The sequence below is a fragment of the Coregonus lavaretus genome (assembly GCF_964263955.1).
Source record: "Coregonus lavaretus genome assembly, chromosome: 5".
Classification (NCBI taxonomy): domain Eukaryota; kingdom Metazoa; phylum Chordata; class Actinopteri; order Salmoniformes; family Salmonidae; genus Coregonus; species Coregonus lavaretus.
The window spans coordinates 12,755,395-12,774,483 of NC_139992.1; the positions used below are offsets into that span (position 1 = coordinate 12,755,395).

Below are 19,089 nucleotides of genomic sequence, written 5' to 3' on the forward strand. Positions count from 1 at the left end.
TGTGTTATTGTTTCAGAAACGGCGACAGTGAAATGCGGTAGGCGAAGTCACACGCAGAACACGGAGCTACTGGAAATCGTACTTTAATAAAAGTCGCCAGTGAAATGAACAGTCTCCAAACAACAGAGAAAACTAACAACCGGTACACTGTCGATGACACAAAACAATAACACACAACACACAATGCACGACAGAGGGTTAAATAGGGAATACAATACAACATAATGGGGAACAGGTGTACACAATCAGACACAACAAGTCAAAAACCGAAACATAGATCGGTGGCAGCTAGTACTCCGGGGACGACGAACGCCGAAGCCTGCCCGAGCAGGGAGGAGGAGCAGCCTCGGCTGAATCCGTGACATGAATCCTGGAGAGAAAGAGAGAGAGAGAGGGAAAGAAAGCATGGGGCAGTTGAGGAATCATTCAAATTCTGTGAGAGGGACACAGTATTTAAACACACAGGTAACAAGTAAATAGCCTGATGATGTGGACAACCATTCACAGGCAAACAAGTTGAAAGTGTTTAGGGGCCATCTAGAGGTAATACCACACGACATGAGAGAAATGGAGAGACACACCTTGAGAGCATAATGCCTAACAGGAAGTGGAAAGAAGGGGCTTTCCTTGAAGGAAGGAGAGGAGGTTAGCTATGCACAGTGCCAGATACTGTAGATAACCATTTACAGTAACTGCTGTTCATTATTACTCTGTCAATAAACAACATCAGCCGACAGAAGCTCTAGCTAAGTTAGCTACAGAAAGTAATGGAGAAATATGACCTTTCTGCAGTAGGTAGATCTGGCCGGGCAGCTTTAACTTGCAGCAGGTTGAGGGACTAACTTACTTCCACTAGCTAGCATGACTATAGCCAGTAACCAGGTAGGGCTAGCTAGCGCAAGTCAACTTTGTTCAATTGTTGTTGAGTTTGTTCTATTAGCATGCTAACTTCATAATAAGTTCTGCATCTTAGCTAACATTAGTATTTGTATCTTCCTGTCACACTCACACATTCTAATCATTTATTTTTGCTGCCAACCTAGGCTGTAAACACACCCCCTAAGCCCTGTGAATATTCTGAGGGGCGTGTACTTCCGGGTATGAACAAAACGAAAAATTCATTTACTTGTTATTTGTTTTCAATTATTCCATGTCAAATTTTTACACAAATTAGAAAACAAGTTGAATTCCAATTTTCATTTTTACAATTCTGAAAAGAAAAACGAGCCGTTTTAAGACTCTCCGTTTTGACTCAGAAATCTAAATAACGAAACATACACGGACCATTGGGACCCATCTGTGGCGGAAATCTGTTTTTTAGGAGACCTAATATAATTCCAGACAGTCCTAGGTTTGCATTAACATGCAGTTCTATCGCTAATCCTCTAGGTCAGGGTTTCCCAAACTCGGTCTTCGGGCCTCCCAGGGGTGCACGTTTTAGTTTTTGCCCTTACACTATACAGCCGATTAAAATAAGCAAAGTTTAATGAGTTGATTATTTGAATCAGCTGTGTAGTGCTAGGGCAAAAAATGTACGTGCACCCCTGGGAGGCCCCAGGACCGAGTATGGGAAACTCTGCTCGAGGTCCATTTCTTCATACTGTTTGCAACCCTCATTTCAATACAAAGATGTGTGACCAGCCAGGAGAAAATTCCCTGCTCCCTCCAAAATCCTCCCAAGTTAAATTGTGATTGAGTGGGGTATCTAGTCCTGCACTCTTAGGCATTCATCAGCTAGCTACTGCAGTTATACATTGTATCCCGCTGAGCAAAAAAAGTGTTGAATCAACATTGTTTCTACGTCATTTCAACCCAAAGAAATCACTGACATTGAATCGATGTGGAAAACTAATTGGATTTGCAAAAAGTCATCAATATAAGGGCATTTCGTCTTTTTTCACACAATGTATAACCTAAATCCAATGCCATGGTGAATGTTTTTGTTGATTTCACGTTGAATTTACGTTAGTTGACAACTCAACCAAATGTAAATCAAAACTAGATGTTGAACTTACGTCTGTGCCCAGTGGGATGCATCTACCAAGCAGGAGCATATCCAGGTTGCCACGCATAGTCTTAAAGAAACCAAAGTTAAAACTGAGTAAAGGTTTTTAGACTATTAGTCCAGTTTCAAGTCAAGTTTAACAGTTAAGCATACAAACTCTGTAGTGAGGACAATGATGGCACCTCACTGCCTGAGGAGAGGGGAACTTTTTATTTACGACACATCGCCATTCTCTTCCAGCCCAGACTCTAGACACAATAAACTCCTGGGTGTCTGTTCTGCTGAGAACTGCTACAGGTCTATTTGTCTTTCCGACTGGATGATGGAGAACCAGGCCAGACCCCAGACAGAGGTCCAAAACAGCTTTCACTAGTCTGGGTACCAGATCTGTCTGTGCTGTCTTGCAAACTCCTTGTGGAATTCTAATACCAAACGCTGTTTGGGAAACAAACCGATCTGGTTCAGTCAATCAAGCCGCTGACCCCTGAATGTCAAACTCCATTTATTATATTTCTATTTATTTTATGGTGGTGACTGTCCAGTGTTTTGTGTCTGCTTTGGACACTCATGCTCTGGCTGAGTTTGTAAGTAACTAAACAAAAAGAATCCCAGGCACTTTGGCTCTCACTATCTCCTGACTTTATACTACATGGTATTCTTCACTCATAGTTCATTGGCTCAGTAGTAAGTATCTATAAGTAAATTGTAATACTTAGCTATTGCATTATAGTAAAAATTAAAGGAGATTTTGATGAAAATATAAATCATTGACAATGAAAACATGTATCAAGAACATGACAGTATCATGGAAATATTTTGAGTTTTTATTTTAGCAAGGTCCTCATTTGAAGGGCAAAACTGTACATATGGCTGGGCACAGAAAGTCAACAAAAGGCAACAATGACTTCTATGCATAGATGTGACCATTTCCACACGATATGGAGAGCTTTGGGATAAGACAAAGGTTGTCTTTATACGTTTATGTCAAGTCTTTAACCATCTGATAGCACTGAGGAGGTCCTGTACTGCAGAAACAAAGTAGTGAAAGTAAACAAAGAAAATCATCCCAACAGAAAAAAAACTGAACATCTAAAACAGCATGTGTGTGTCAAAATCCAGCTACATACAGTAAAGCATTCCCCAAATGTTCTGTGATGTTGCAGCTAGTTTTGCATGTTGCAGAAATGTAATGGTAACATTGATTGGAGACCGTGTTCTATGTCAGTCTGCAGTTCATTCCAGACTGATCTCATTTGCAACTAACACATTTAGAATCCAAAACAATGTATTAGTCAGTTCATTAACCCCCATATGCACCACATTGTATTTAATACTTCCTGCCATGATTTGGAACAGGAAATGTAAACTGGACCATTTTCATCTATACATTGTTCTTTTTCATACAAGACAAATGTAAACAACAATTATTTTAATTTGGAGACTCTAGAGCTCAAAACCATCCAACTGCAATGCAAATTAGCACAACAAACTAGTTCCCTTTAATTGTGTTTTCGCTACACCTGAGAACCTTATTCAATAATGAAAGGAACCAAACTCCTGAATAATAAAACAAGTTCAGCTACAGATAGGCCTTTAAATATTTATAGCAGCATAAGCCGGGGAGTTGAAAACACACAGCATTAAAGTCGCCACAAAGACAATGGCTCCGGCATCGATGATGGTGCCAAGCTTGGGGAGTGTGTGTGTGTGTGTGTGTGTGGTGAGGGTGTCCATCGTCTTTCTCACACACCTCTGCACCACTGTGAAATCTGAAGTCATCCAGTTGGATGTACTGAGACATTTGGGATAACATTTCCCAGACCAGGACAGAGACAGACACACACACAGAGGAAATATGCTCTTGGATTCTTGGCATTGTTCAGATGGAACAGATCCTGGACCTTCTAGAGTCTAATCATAATCCCATATGCCTCCTGATATTGAGTTGAATGGTTCTGATTGCTACAGAGACAAAAGGTGGAAGGGAGGGGAGAGTCTTGTTGCTGTATTTTAAGAATAGAGGTGGAAATGGCACATTAATGACCATATTAGGCCCCATATATTTTCTAAGAGCTTTGTTTTGAATTGGTCTTAGATTATATAATGGAATACACTTGCAAGAGGCAAAACTGTTTTTTGGACGTATCTCAGTAACACTAGAGGAATGCAGGACAATAGATGGGTTAGCTTACAACGTCACGAAAATGATGTGCACACTTCAATGGGTCAGAAGTCCGTGTGTTGTTGTGATTCTGGATGGCCAGATAGCTAGCCACAATGACAAGAAGCTGCCATGTGGGGAATCGTAGGTGGCTCGTTTCAGCTAGTTTTATCTTGATCTCATGTCTCGTTTTGACTAATGTCACGTCTATCCTAATATGGAAAAAAAAAAAATACTAGCTAACCAACAAATGCAACAATGTATTTGAGAGACAAGTGCTCATTGTGTAAATGCATTTATGTTTTCAATAAACATTGGAGACTAAATATAGTTTACATGTTGTCAACAATCGAAGCCAATCCCGTCTGTTTTGCCCCATAGTTGCGCAGGCGTCGGTTTTGTTGCGAAACAACCAACCCGTCTATAGTAAAGAGCATATCACTACAACAACAGGAGGCTTCTGTAAATCATTGACATCTGGAGATACAGCATAGTAACATACTTATAATTCTAATTTATTTTGGGCATTTTATGTTCCTGATTTGTCATTTCTTTCTCTCATGGCTGACTTGGAAACATGTGGAGGAACAGAAGCACCAGGCTTCAACACCACTGTTTTAGGCCCTCGTATCATTCACTACGCTTTCTGTCTGACTCTGTGTGAGTGATTAGCTTTCGTACACATTTATTAAAAAGGCCACAGTTTTAGCTATCAGATTCTTATCATCCTGAAACAAACCAAGACCTAACATGATAGACAGGTCTATACACAAATATTTAAACAGTTATATTGAAACAAACAGTTGTATGGTGTAGTGACCCGTAGGACTGTACTGTAGCGATGGTCCCTATGATGTACAGTGCTGTAGGTGGCTAACCCACCAACCAACCACACAAGAGCGGATCAGGAAGGGAGGGTCCGGTATTGCATAGATACAGTATAAGGTGTAGCTTTTCACAAATGCAGTCACAGTATTTGGGCAACATTTTCCTGTTTTCTTCTTTTGATTTTTTTTATCGAAAAAAAAAAAAGTCTCAAGTGGTCAGATGGTAGGTAATCCCACTGGTATTACAAACATGATCACATGATGGATCTATATCAGTATAAAAAAATAGCCTTTCGCTGAAACGCTGAGGTTCTCAAGTCTCCGCCACGTGATGTCACATCATGATGACATCACGTGATGTCAGTGCTAAGAGGCCCCTGTCCAGGGTCACAGTGCAATGACAGGCTCCTCCACCTCACCACGCCCTGCCTTAAAGCTCCTCCTTCCTCTTGCCCTGGTCCCGCCCCCGCAGGCTGCGCATGAAACCTATAAACCCCGCCTCCTGGGGAGAGGAAGAGAGGAGAGGCCTGTTATAAAGATGTAATAGGGGTTAACGGTGTAATAGAGCTTAATGGTGTACATTTAGTATATAAGGCAGAGTTTATAAATACAGAAAGTATAGAAATTGTGAAAGTTGACAGATTCCATATTCAAAGTTAACAACAAAAGTATATAAATGAACATTCAGTCTTTTAATAGGGCACTAAGACTATAACCTAACGTAGCAGGTGCAAAAGAAACGCCTGCAACTACACTGAACAAAAACATAAAACGCAACATGTAAAGTGTTGGTCTCATGTTTAACGAGTTGAAATAAAAGATCCCAGAAATGTTCAATACGCACGAAAAACGTATTTCTCTAAAATGTTGTGCACAAATTTGTTTACATCCTTGTTAGTGAGCATTTCTCCTTTGCCAAGATAATCCATCCACTTTGCAGGTGTGACATATCAAGAGTAAACAACATGATCATTACACAGGTGCACCTTGTGCTGGAGACAATAAAAGGCCACTAAAATGTGCAGTTGTGTCACAACACAATGCCACAGATGTCTCAAGCTTTGAGTGAGCGTGCAATTGGCATGCTGACTGCAGGAATGTCCACCAGAGCTGTTGCCAGATAATTGAATGTTCATTTCTCTACCATAAGCCGCCCCCAACGTCGTTTTAGAGAATTTGGGTACATCCAACCGGCCTCACAAATCAATCAATCAATCAATTTTATTTTATATAGCCCTTCTTACATCAGCTAATACAGACCACGTGTAACCACGCCAGCCCAGGACCTCCACATCCGGCTTTTTCACCTGCATGATAGTATGAGACCAGCCACCCGGACAGCTGATGAAACTGTGGGTTTGCACAACCAAATAATTTCTGCACAAACTGTCAGAAACCGTCTCAGGGAAGCTCATCTGCGTGCTCGTCGTCCTCACCAGGGACTTGACCTGACTGCAGTTCGGCGTCTTAACCGACTTCAGTGGGCAAATGCTCACCTTCAATGACCACTGGCACGCTGGAGAAGTGTGCTCTTCACGGATTAATCCAGGTTTCAACTGTACCGGGCAGATGGCAGACAGCGTGTATGGCGAGCGGTTTGCTGATGTCAACGTTGTGGGTGCCCTATGGTGGCGGTGGGGTTATGGTATGGGCAGGCATAAGCTACGGACAACGAACTCAATTGCATTTTAACGATGTCAATTTGAATGCAGAGATACAGTGACAAGATCCTGAGACTCATTGTCGTGCCATTCATCTGCCGCCATCACCTCCTGTTTCAGCATGATAATGCACAGCCCCATGTCACAAGGATCGGTACACAATTCCTGGAACCTGAAAATGTCCCAGTTCTTCCATGGCCTGCATACTCACCAGACATGTCACCCATTGATCATTTTTGAGCATGTTCCAGTTCCCGCCAATATACAGCAACTTCGCACAGCCATTGAAGAGGAGTGGGACAACATTCCACAGGCCACAATCAACACCCTGATCAACTCAATGCGAAGGAGATGTGTCGCGCTGCATGAGGCCAATGGTGGTCAGCAGATACTGACTGGTTTTCTGATCCACGCCCATATATATATATTTTTTTAAAGGTATCTGTGACCAACAGATGCATATCTGTATTCCCAGTCATGTGAAATCCATAGATTAGGCCGTAATGAATTTATTTCAATTGACTGATTTCCTTATATGAACTATAACTCAGTAAAATCTTTGAAATTGTTTATATTTTTATTCAGTGTAGATCCCCTACATACTGCTATTGATGAGAAGAAGAACAAACTGTCGGGGGAGGTTCTCGTCGAACAGTGCAGTAAATGTGGAGGTGTTAAGATGGAGTGTCGCCTTGTTAACGTCCAAAAGCGGAAGTCACGTCACAGGCTCTCTTTCCATTTCCCCTGAAAACCGGAACAACCGATTGTTGGTGACTCGGCAGAGGCTACTAAGTCTAAAGATGTCACTTACCCCTCGGTCTCCGTTGTATTTTTCTGCGAACTTCCCGTAGTTGTAGTAGTTGAAGGTGGGGTAGCCCTCCACACTCTCCTGCTTGCACAGCTCTTGGTTCGGTCCTTTAGTGCAGTCCACGGCAGCATAGGCTATCTGAGGGACAAAGCATATAGTAGCTTACTGTAGCATCAACATGATATTGTCATCCATAGAATGCAATCTGTAATAGCAACCACAACTAGTTTAGACAATGGTCAGTTACATAAGAACCTCATGGATATGTGTAGGATTGTATTGCATTTATTTTAAACAAATTTCATGAGCGGTTAAAAGCATTGTGATTGTTCTAAAGTGTTTTAATTTTAAAAAATGAAAACATCTGCCATATGCGCTGGACTACTAGGGTAAAATGGGTGCATGTTGTAAAATACTGTTATTCACAACAAGAAAGTGGTCCTTTGTAGCTCAGCTGGTAGAGCACGGCGCTTGTAACGCCAAGGTAGTGGGTTCGATCCCCGGGACCACCCATACACAAAAATGTATGCACGAATGACTGTAAGTCGCTTTGGATAAAAGCGTCTGCTAAATGGCATATTATTATTATTAAAGTGAACATTTACAGTAAATGCTTTCAACACGGCTACTTTGGCACCGACTGAGCTGTTCTGCGTCCGCATTGATTCCCTCCACATTCTCAGATTTAGCTGGGTTAAAGTGGAAGTTCAATTTTTACAACTTAATGTTAGATGGTTCCTCACCTGCCTTATCACTCCAATAGATTTTTAGCTAGCCATTTTAGCTAGCAACTGAGCAAAATAGCAAACTTCCCCTTTAACCCAGAGCTGTATGGTATAAGTTTGTAGTGGCTATTTAAACAGTTTATCCTGTCCCATAGACAAATGTCAGGGTGAGGAACCATCTAACATTAAGTTGTAAAATACTGAACATACCCTTTAAGAAAAATACCTAATACATTCCTCTCAAGCTAGACCATTTAGAGTTGGTGGGAAAAGAAAACGAATCACTCCTTCATAAAAACAACAAAAGAGATTAATGTCGGGGCTGTCGCAGCACGGCAGTCAGAAAACCCCCAGCACAAATGAGCCGTAAATACCATCTCGCTGATACATAGCTCAGCCCCTCCCTCTGCTCGGCTTGTCCTTTTGGATGGCTGGTCCTCTGTAGCTCAATTGGTAGAGCATGGCGCTTGTAACGTCAGGGTAGTGGGTTTGATCCCCGGGACCACCCATACGTAAAAATGTATGCACACATGACTGTAAGTCGCTTTGGATAAAAGCGTCTGCTAAATGGCTTATTATTATGGCTCAAATGTCAGCATCCGTGTCCCAAATGGCATCCTATTCCCTATGTAGTGCACTACTATTGAAAGGGAATAGGGTGTCATTTGGGACACAACGCAGCACATTAAGCTTGTCACCATTAAGTAATCACCATCAGTCTCCTGAGGACCAATATGTTGAATCTGTAAATGATTGACGTCTCGGTGAGGCAAAACTAATTTGACAGTTTGACGTGTTGCAATCTCAGACAGGAGAAACCTCTGTCATGTAGCCTACATAATAACAATATGAAATGCTCATCTCATCCATGTTGTGTGACATTTAAAAAGCCGTAGATTATTTAAATTAAGCCGTTGTCTAACATGCTCTGTTCAGTGAGTGAAAACACATGGTCATCATGCTCATAAATGGAAGGATTCAGCATTACTGTCAATACACGGTTAGATGAGTGGTTAAGAGCGTTGTGCCAGTAACCGAAAGGTCGCTGGTTCTAATCCCCGAGCTGACTAGGTGAAACATTTGTCGATGTGCCCTTGAGCAAGGCACTTAATCAATCAATCAATTTTATTTTATATAGCCCTTCTTACATCAGCTAATATCTCGAAGTGCTGTACAGAAACCCAGCCTAAAACCCCAAACAGCTAGTAATGCAGGTGTAGAAGCACGGTGGCTAGGAAAAACTCCCTAGAAAGGCGAAAACCTAGGAAGAAACCTAGAGAGGAACCAGGCTATGAGGGGTGGCCAGTCCTCTTCTGGCTGTGCCGGGTGAAGATTATAACAGAACCATGCCAAGATGTTCAAAAATGTTCATAAGTGACAAGCATGGTCAAATAATAATCAGGAATAAATCTCAGTTGGCTTTTCATAGCCGATCATTAAGAGTTGAAAACAGCAGGTCTGGGACAGGTAGGGGTTCCATAACCGCAGGCAGAACAGTTGAAACTGGAATAGCAGCAAGGCCAGGCGGACTGGGGACAGCAAGGAGTCACCACGGCCGGTAGTCCCGACGTATGGTCCTAGGGCTCAGGTCTCTCAGTTGGCTTTTCATAGCCGATCATTAAGAGTTGAAAACAGCAGGTCTGGGACAGGTAGGGGTTTCGTAACCGCAGGCAGAACAGTTGAAACTGGAATAGCAGCAAGGCCAGGCGGACTGGGGACAGCAAGGTGTCATCATGCCCGGTAGTCCTGACGTATGGTCCTAGGGCTCAGGTTCTCAGAGAGAAAGAGAGAACGAGAGAATTAGAGAGAGCATACTTAAATTCACACAGGACACTCGATAAGACAGGAGAAGTACTCCAGGTATAACCAACTAACCCCAGCCCCCCGACACATAAACTACTGCAGCATAAATACTGGAGGCTGAGACAGGAGCGGTCCGGAGACACTGTGGCCCCATCCGAAGAAACCCCCGGACAGGGCCAAACAGGAAGGATATAACCCCACCCACTCTGCCAAAGCACAGCCCCCGCACCACTAGATTGCTCCTGTAAGTCGCTCTGTATAAGAGCGTCTGCTAAATGACCAATTATTTATGAATGGTTAAACATTTCTTAGATTGCTGTGTGTGTCAGCATGCCAATAAGGAACCTGGGAACATGAGCTATCTGTCACGATCGTTGAGAGACGGGTCAGACCAAGGTGCATCGTGGTTTGCGAACATGTTTATTAAACTGGATAAACACGTACAAAACAACAAAAGGCAACAAAACGTGACGTCGGAAGGCTATACACAAACAAGCCAAACACAAACAAGATCCCACAACCCAGGCAGGAAAACTGGCTGCCTAAGTATGATCCCCAATCAGAGACAACAAGCGACAGCTGCCTCTGATTGGGAACCACACCCGGCCAAACATAGAAATACAAAACCTAGACTTTCACACCCTGACCAAACTACCTAGAGAATAACAGTCTCTCCAGGTCAGGGCATGACACTATCTGACAGAGATGGAACATGGTCAGTCTTTAATTCCGGATCAGAGAGATACTGTCTTTTGCTATTTTGAACATCAAAGGGGTATTTTACAGCAGAAGGTAGGCCTAAGATACTGGGTCCGCACACTGCAAGTTAGCTCAGTGTTTCCCAACTCCAGTCCTGCAGTACTCCCAACAGTACACATTTATATTGTAGCCCCGGACAAGCACACTGGATTCAACCTTTCAACTAATCATCAGGCCCTCAATGAGCTGAATCAGGTGTTTTTTTGTCTGGGGCTACAACAAAAATGTGTGCTGTTGGAAGGTACTCGAGGACTGGAGTTGGGAACCACTGACCTAGATTATGTTTTAAGACGAAAAGGTTGAAACTTTGTAAACAAAACACATAGGAACATACAACAAGTATGTGTCTTTGACCATTTTGATGAATATATACAGTCCCAGTCAAAAGTTTGGACACACCTACTCATTCAAGGGTTTTTCTTTATTTTTACTATTTTCTACATTGTAGAATAATAGTGAACACAACAAAACTATGAAATAACACATATGGAATCATGTACTAACCAAAAACGTGTTAAACAAATCAAAATATATTTTAGATTCTTCAAAGTAGCCACCCTTTGCCTTGATGACAGCTTTGCACACTCTTGGCATTCTCTCAACCAGCTTCATGAGGTAGTCACCTAGAATGCATTTCAATTAACAGGTGTGCCTTCTTAAAAGTTAATTTGTGGAATCTCTATCCTTCTTAATGCGTTTGAGCCAATCAGTTGTGTTGTGACAAGGTAGGGTTGGTATACAGAAGATGGCCCTATTTGGTAAAAGACCAAGTCCATATTATGGCAAGAACAGCTCAAATAAGCAAAGAGAAATGACAGTCCATTACTTTAAGACATGAAAGTCAGTCAATCCAGAAAATCTCAAGAACTTTGAAAGTTTCTTCAAGTGCAGTCGCAAAAACCATCAAGCGCTATGATGAAACTGGCTCTCATGAGGACCACCACAGGAAAGGAAGACCCAGGGTTACCTCTGCTGCAGAGGATAAGTTCATTAGAGTACAAATAAAGAAAACCCTTGAATGAGTAGGTGTGTCCAAACTTTTGACTGGTACTGTACATTTTGATCTCCAGCACCTGCTTAGAAACACTGGATGCGTTTGATGCAGTATGTAGCTTTTCCCCATACCATCACTTACTGTAGAACAGACTGACACACTGATACTCATCCCAGTCCGATCAATCAGAGTTGCAGTAAATTGACATGAGGAGAATGATGTCGTAAAAGGATTGTTTTTCAAAGGTTTGTGGTCAATGCCGTTATTGATCCCCTCTGGTTAATAAGAGCTCCAACAACATCTCATTGATCACAACACAAGAGCTCCAACAATGAGCATTGAGAGATACTGTGTAGAGGACAGTTGGAAGTCTATAAAGCCTTGCTCACACTGGCAATTTGAAGTGACTAAAATCCAATTTTTTTGCATAACCAATTCAAAATCCGTTTTTTTCCTGCAGTCTGAACAGCCCAAAAGCACGAACCAGATATTTCAAGCCACATTTCAAACCACATTCATAGGTGCTTTAAAATCAGATAAACAATCTGATTCCTGGTGACTTGTGTTAACGGTCAAATCTGATTTATTTTCCCTCAAGTGGTGTTGACACTTATTACCATGACAACTAGCGTAGCCATGTCAGCAAATTACTACAATCTGAAGACACACAAATCCGATTTGGTCACTTGTAACTTGCTGTTTGGACAAAGTATTCCAAAACGGATTAGAAAAACAAAACTGATTTGAGCATTAAGGCATGCAGTGTGAACAAGGCTTTAGAGACACTTCACATTGTGCTTAAACAAGGCAGGCAGCAATGTGTGCCTGACTGGGTTCGAACCTGGGTCTTCTGTGCGCCATTGGACTGTGTCAGCCTGCTGAGCCAAAGCGAAGGCATTAGCTCGGGGTGCTAACGCAAGTATTCACATCAGGTTACACAAGCGTGTCTTCCAGAGTAGGAAAATCACTTGTGGACTATCTACCCGAGGTACTAATTAATGACAGTGCGTGTGTGTGTAGCAGAAAAATCCACCCTGCATAAGGAGGTTATTAGGCTGATGTATCAAAAAGCCAATTTCACTGCTTCACGAATCACTACGCTACAGTGTTCTCATTACAACACCAATTTTTGTGATACGAGTGATTCCAGCCGGCCTCCTCTTTTTATAGAACTGAATATGCTGACATTCAGTTAAATCAGAAAAATAAGAACATTGCTTGCATTGTACAAAGCCTCTGCATGCACACTGATAGCCCACTTACACTTCTCTTTCCTTCCCTTTCCTCTATTTTCTTATACAATACTGTATGTGGTGTTTAATTGGGGTGTTCTTCAAAGCCAGAACTAAGCTGGTGGTGTTTGTCTTGGGTAAACGAGGCAGAGAAGTTGCCCAATAGACTGGTATAGGGCTGTGACCATACCATGGCTTAAAATGAAAACAAGAAGCAGATCAAACTATTTGGTCCTTTAAAAACCTGCTGCGTGTAACATAGAATGCGGGGGCGGCAGGTAGCCTAGCATTTTAGAGCGTTGGGCCAGTAACCGAAAGGTCACTGGTTTGAACCCCCGAGCTGACTAAGTGAAAAATCTGTCAATGTGTAAATCGCTCTGGATAAGAGCGTCTACTAAATGACTAAAATGTCAAAATGTCACACTGTTTGTTTCCAACATCATGGCCATTTTCCTAAAGAAGTTAAATCCACTCCGTGTTTTGTTTCTTTGTCATGATACTAACGAGTACGGTGACACTGGTCCCCGGCGATGCTGTCATCCACATCCACTCCTGCATAGTGCCAATACACTGACTGGGGCTTATGCTTTACACTGTCGTCCTACACTAGAAATAGTGAGCACGGCTGAATGAGCTGCTCTTCTTTCACTCCAGTCCAGTCACCCCTTTACCTCCTCCCCTGCCCAGGGATAGAGAGAGACCAGAAGGAGCATGATAAGTAGCTGGGGACGTTTTCTTTCTTTCTTTATTGTCCTTCTCCCTTTTTCTCCCCAGTTTCATGATATCCAATTGGTAGTTACAGTCTTGTCCCATCGCTGCAACTCCCGTACGGATTCGGGAGAGGCGAAGGTCGAGAGCCGTGCATCCTCCGAATCACAACCTAGCCGAGCCGCACTGCTTCTTGAAACAATGCCCGCTTAACCCGAAAGCCAACCGCACCAATGTGTCGGAGGAAACACCGTACACCTGGCGACCGTGTCAGCGTGCACTGAACCTGGCCCGCCACCGGAGTTGCTAGTGCACGATGGGACAAGAACATCCCTGCTGGCCAAACCCTCCCCTAACCTGGATGACGCTGGGCCAATTTCGCGCCGCCCCATGGGTCTCCCAGTCGCGACAGAGCCTGGACTCGAACCAGGATCTCGAGTGGCACAGCTAGCACTGTGATGCAGTGCCTTAGACTACAGCGCTACTCGGGAGGCTGGCTGGGGACGTTTTTAAGAGAAGTCCCTCCTGTGGATATGTGCATCGGACATCCCTGCTCCTCATAAAACAACACCATCCCTCCCTGCCTCCTGCCCGCCCTGGCTACACAGAGCTTTCTCCCCCAAACTCTTATCGTGACAGTGAAATGGAGGTTGCTACACCACACCCCACCTGCAGACATCTGAATCTGTTCTCAGTGTTGATTACTCAGAGTTGACAGGTAGGAGATCCTTAAGCCTAGCAGCGTTACAGACACCCACTCTGCTCTGGACTATTGACAGTGTCAGTGACGGAACGGACACATAAGAGTGACTCGTTTCAACCCCACCCCGTGAATGGGATCTGGGCTATAATCAAAGAGCCAGTAGATGGTGATGGTCCTTTGCGTGCGTCTAGAATAAAGACACAAATTCTTGGACCTAGGCTGCGTGGCTGCGTGCATATCCACAGCAGAGATTCACCATTCAGACACATTCTGGGCTGAGAATGCACAATGCAGATCTGATTCTGAACAAGAACAACAACTATTCCCTTGATATATCAATACGTACACCATTAAGACCAGAATAAGGAGTTACCTCACGCATTCAGTGATTTAGTAAATGTTTCTAATGTTGTTAGCATCAGAGATTGATTTCCACATTCCAACCAAATGAATAATGAAAGATATGCATGCCAAATACCAAAGAGCTTTGCTAGATTAAGAAAGAGTGTCGCAACCATTATGTGTGATGTATTCAAGTAATTTATACCAACAACACTTCACCTTCTTTGTGTTTGTGGTCATTTAGAGTGTTATGATGATTAACAATGCTATGCTGAGAGTGCAGCAAAGCACGTTCCCCTGTTGTTCAGAGTTTGAGTTAGAGAGTGTGTGTGAGTGAGAACAGAGATGAGTCAGACAGCTAGGGAGGATCTTGTTAACCACTGGAAAGAGTGACTGAGTGAGTCAGGGAGTCAGGGAGTTAGGGAGTCAGGGAGTAAGCGGGTATTAGAGTTGAAAAAGGAGAGGGAAGGAGTCATCTACATGAGTAGTAGTGTCTGAGAGGGTCATCTAAATGAGTAGTAGTGTCAGATGATTTTTTAAGTTTTTTATTTCACCTTTATTTAACCAGGTAAGCAAGTTGAGAACAAGTTCTCATTTTAAAGCAAAGCAATGCGATAAAAACAACACAGAGTTACATATGGGGTAAAACAAAACATAGTCAAAAATACAACAGAAAATAGAAAATATATATACAGTGTGTGCAAATGTAGCAAGTTATGGAGGTAAGGCAATAAATAGGCCATAGTGCAAAATAATTACAATTAGTATTAACACTGGAATGATAGATGTGCAAGAGATGATGTGCAAATAGAGATACTGGAGTGCAAATGAGCAAATCATCATCAGTACATTGAGAAAGAGAAAAGAGAGAGAGATGTGAGATTGATGAAAGGGCTGGAGGAAGGCTCACCTTGCGATCCTCTTTAAAGAGATCTGCTGCAGTGGTGAAGTGAGGGACAGCGTTCTTGCAGTGGGGACACCCTGTTAGGGAGCAGAGAAGTATTATAACCTTGACCTTTAATGTTGTGAACTGCATTTCACCCCAACTAGAATATGACCTTTGGCTCACCCCAACTGACATTAATACCACACAATTACATTATAACAGGAGGAATTGTAATTCAAACACACAAAATGTCTAATCTCTCACACACACTGAAAAGCACAAAAACACACATGCAAGAATGCACGCAACACATACACACTCCCTGTCCCTGCATGTCACTTTCAGAATTACCCCACATTAGTAATGGCGCACTTGTATTTTATAGGGAGGTATAAATCCCTTTATTGGAGTCATAAATGAAACCTCCCTGGCGCTTTCCTCGGGAGATTCATATCTGTCACCGGCCCCCTGAACACACACACACCAGGTGAGAGGAGTGGTGTGTGTGTGTGCCACCAACCCATTCACAGCCCTCCTGTTTGGTTCAGTCTGTCTGACAAGCTGTCCACTTAGCTAACGTTTCTGCTGAAAAGTGACTAGAAATGATTACTGTCACATGAAAACCCTCTCCTTTTCTTGTGAAAGCCTCCTCAGTAATTCTCAGTCCCTTTCACGTACAGTAATCATTGACATTCAAGAACAGAACTACAGGGTGCCACAGCAAGCGTTCTACTTCGATTTTCCAATTGTCATTTCATAGTAGAAGAATGTGATATCTGTTGAATCTTCTTCTGTAATTGGTGACAGAAATATAGTATATCCTCTGTATGTGCGTTATCTCTCCAATATACCAATTATTTTGAGTCTACACTTCACACCTGAAAGTGACAATTCAAATATAGCTTTCGGTACTCAATGAAATCACCCTTAAGCATTTGTGTTGTAAATTAGAATGTTTCCCCACTAATTAGCTTAATAGGTACGATACAAACAAGCATTTCGTGAAGTGCAACATAAAAGTTAATTAGCTGGAATTTCCTGGGGATAGGTGGAGGTAACGTTACCCTCCCTGACATATGTGTAGAGGCGGCAGTTTAGTTCAGAAGAAGATCTGACGAAGCGGAGGCTGGAACTTAGAAGACAGACGGAAGACCTCCTTTAGGTAACAGTTAACATATTATCTGAAGGCATTTGATTAGAGAGTCTTCACGTGTTAGTGATTAGTTTGATCTCTGAAAGCCCCTAATCAGCAGATGTTACACAGAGGATTAGACAACTTTGCCTGCATCCCAAATGGAACCCTCCTTCCTCCCTGTTGGCTGCCATTTGGGACTCAGCCTTTGAGCAGAGGAAGAAAAAGAGAAGGTTGTTATTGCCTTGTTCTGCCTTGTAAAGGAAAAAAACTAAAGGCATTTAGGAGTTGTTTTGCTTCATGTTAACTAAGAGGAAGACGGAAGGTGCAGTGATGTGCAGAGTCTTTGAAGGCTCTTATCAGACAGTGACTTCAGGGCTGCTTGTGAGTCGGTTCATCACATGAACCTGTCCTGCATCAACTGGAAGGGTGTGTGTCTGTGTATGCCCAGTGAAAGGATATTGAGATGCTGTATTGGGTGATGGACCTGTCAATGCCATCTACAACTTTCCCCCCTCTAGCACTACAAGTCTATTTTGGGCATTCTGTCATTTTCCGGTCCCTTCACAGCTTAGGTGTAGTTAAACCAGATGATGGCAGATCTTGGCAGAGAAAAGGCTAGATTTATGTATTGGTGGTGTAAAACCTGACTTAAATCCTTTTGTTCCCATAGGTCATCAAAAATTGGTGGTGTAAAAAGCCAATCAATCATAAATCAAATGTAGTTATATTGGACGTCAACAAGTTGAGCAGTGTTGTTGTTGTTGTCTGGCCGGCAGGGTGCTTAAATGGTGATGTGACTGGAGGTGATTTGGAACTGAACTCATGATGAGGTAGCCCAGCCTGAGACCTGACAGCCCAACTATCAGCCTGAGACCTGACAGCCCAACTATCAACCTCAGACCTTTAGGATGATCACTTGGTCTAATGGTTGAGACGTTGTGTTGGCGAACGAGAGACCCAGGTTCAATTCCCACTGGTTACACTTACATGGTGCGTAAAACATGACGAGGGCATGCTTCTTCTTCTTCAGCGCTTCCCTGAAGTCCTCCATTCCTAGATGGCTGACGCTGGACGGCTTGTCTTCCCAGGACTGCTCTGGGGGAGGGGGCGCCTGGGGGCTGGTATAACACAACCAGACATGTTGATGAGGTATGATACACACCACTGCCTGAGTTGAAGCCCACTGATCTACATATAACACTAATCCTGTGCTGATATGTTGACCCTGGATTATAGAAAGTCAGAAAAAAGTTAAAGATCATGGCTCACTTCTGTAGAAACTCTATGATCTTGTCCTTATTCCTGAGGTGGGGTAGCGTAAACTTCTCCTCTCCCTTCTCAAAGTACTTGACGGTGGGGAAGCCAGAGATCTTGAAGCGCTCTCCCACTGCCTTGTGTATGGTGGTGTCCACGGCTGCCAGAACACCAGGGCTCTAAAGCAACAAGAAGAATCAGGTCAGGATACAACACCGTCATCACATCATAGATCAGCTAGTTCTGACTGGATCACAACCCTTAAGGCTAACTCAGCCCAGTGATAGTTGAGGGGTTCAGTGAGAATAAAGCAAAACCACTATAGAAAGGTAAGCGCACACAGAGTTTACGGGACGCATTCTTTTCACCGCATTTCGCCCGGTGGGTGGTTCTGCTATAAAAGTCAGTGGGAGCACAGGGGTGCACAGTGACGAGAACGAGCCAAGCAGTCCGGATCGTGGAATCTATTGAACACACCGCTAAGCCATAGAGTACCGGTTGGCTAAACCTAAGTAATGGATGTTACCGTTTCATCAGGGAGCCACAAAGATGAAGTAAACAAATGGAATCGCTGAATTCGCGTTATGTTTGCCATTTCATACAGCCGCAGAATAGAAAGAAGCTAATCAAATGATTTTGTATTCAAATTTCACATTGTTTAAAGTTGAGAGATATTATACTCGCAAAAGTAATGTAACTGGGTGGGTAAGTACGCCTCCAGGATAGTATGGTAACGTTAGCGTCATGTATAGGCCCTCTAACAAATAAATAAATCGATCAGATTAACAGTTTTTAATGAAGCCTGCAATGAAAATAATTAATCTCAGGGATTGACAGTAGACAGGTATTATTGCATGTTGACTAACCAATCGCAGTGAAACGAGATTAAATCTAGTCATGATCAGTTTAATATACAGTGGGGAGAACAAGTATTTGATACACTGTCGATTTTGCAGGTTTTCCTACTTACAAAGCATGTAGAGGTCTGTAATTTTTATCATAGGTACACTTCAACTGTGAGAGAAAATCACATTGTATGATTTTTAAGTAATTCATTTGCATTTTATTGCATGACATAAGTATTTG

The 19,089-nt window shown here is 42.8% G+C and overlaps 1 protein-coding gene across 1 annotated transcript in view; it reads right to left on the reverse strand.

Moving 5' to 3' along the window:
- Positions 1 to 2,815: 2,815 nt before the first annotated feature.
- LOC311128996 (protein disulfide-isomerase A5-like) overlaps positions 2,816 to 19,089 on the reverse strand; it is a 54,703-nt gene continuing 38,429 nt past the window's right edge. Inside the window, exons 13-17 of the mRNA XM_084161229.1 lie at positions 18,019 to 18,182; positions 17,737 to 17,867; positions 15,639 to 15,709; positions 7,466 to 7,600; positions 2,816 to 5,495 (exon numbers count right to left, since the gene is read on the reverse strand). Of these exons, the coding sequence (XP_084017355.1) occupies positions 5,424 to 5,495; positions 7,466 to 7,600; positions 15,639 to 15,709; positions 17,737 to 17,867; positions 18,019 to 18,182 (573 nt within the window). The 3' untranslated portion in view covers positions 2,816 to 5,423. The remainder of the gene's footprint in view (positions 5,496 to 7,465; positions 7,601 to 15,638; positions 15,710 to 17,736; positions 17,868 to 18,018; positions 18,183 to 19,089) is intronic.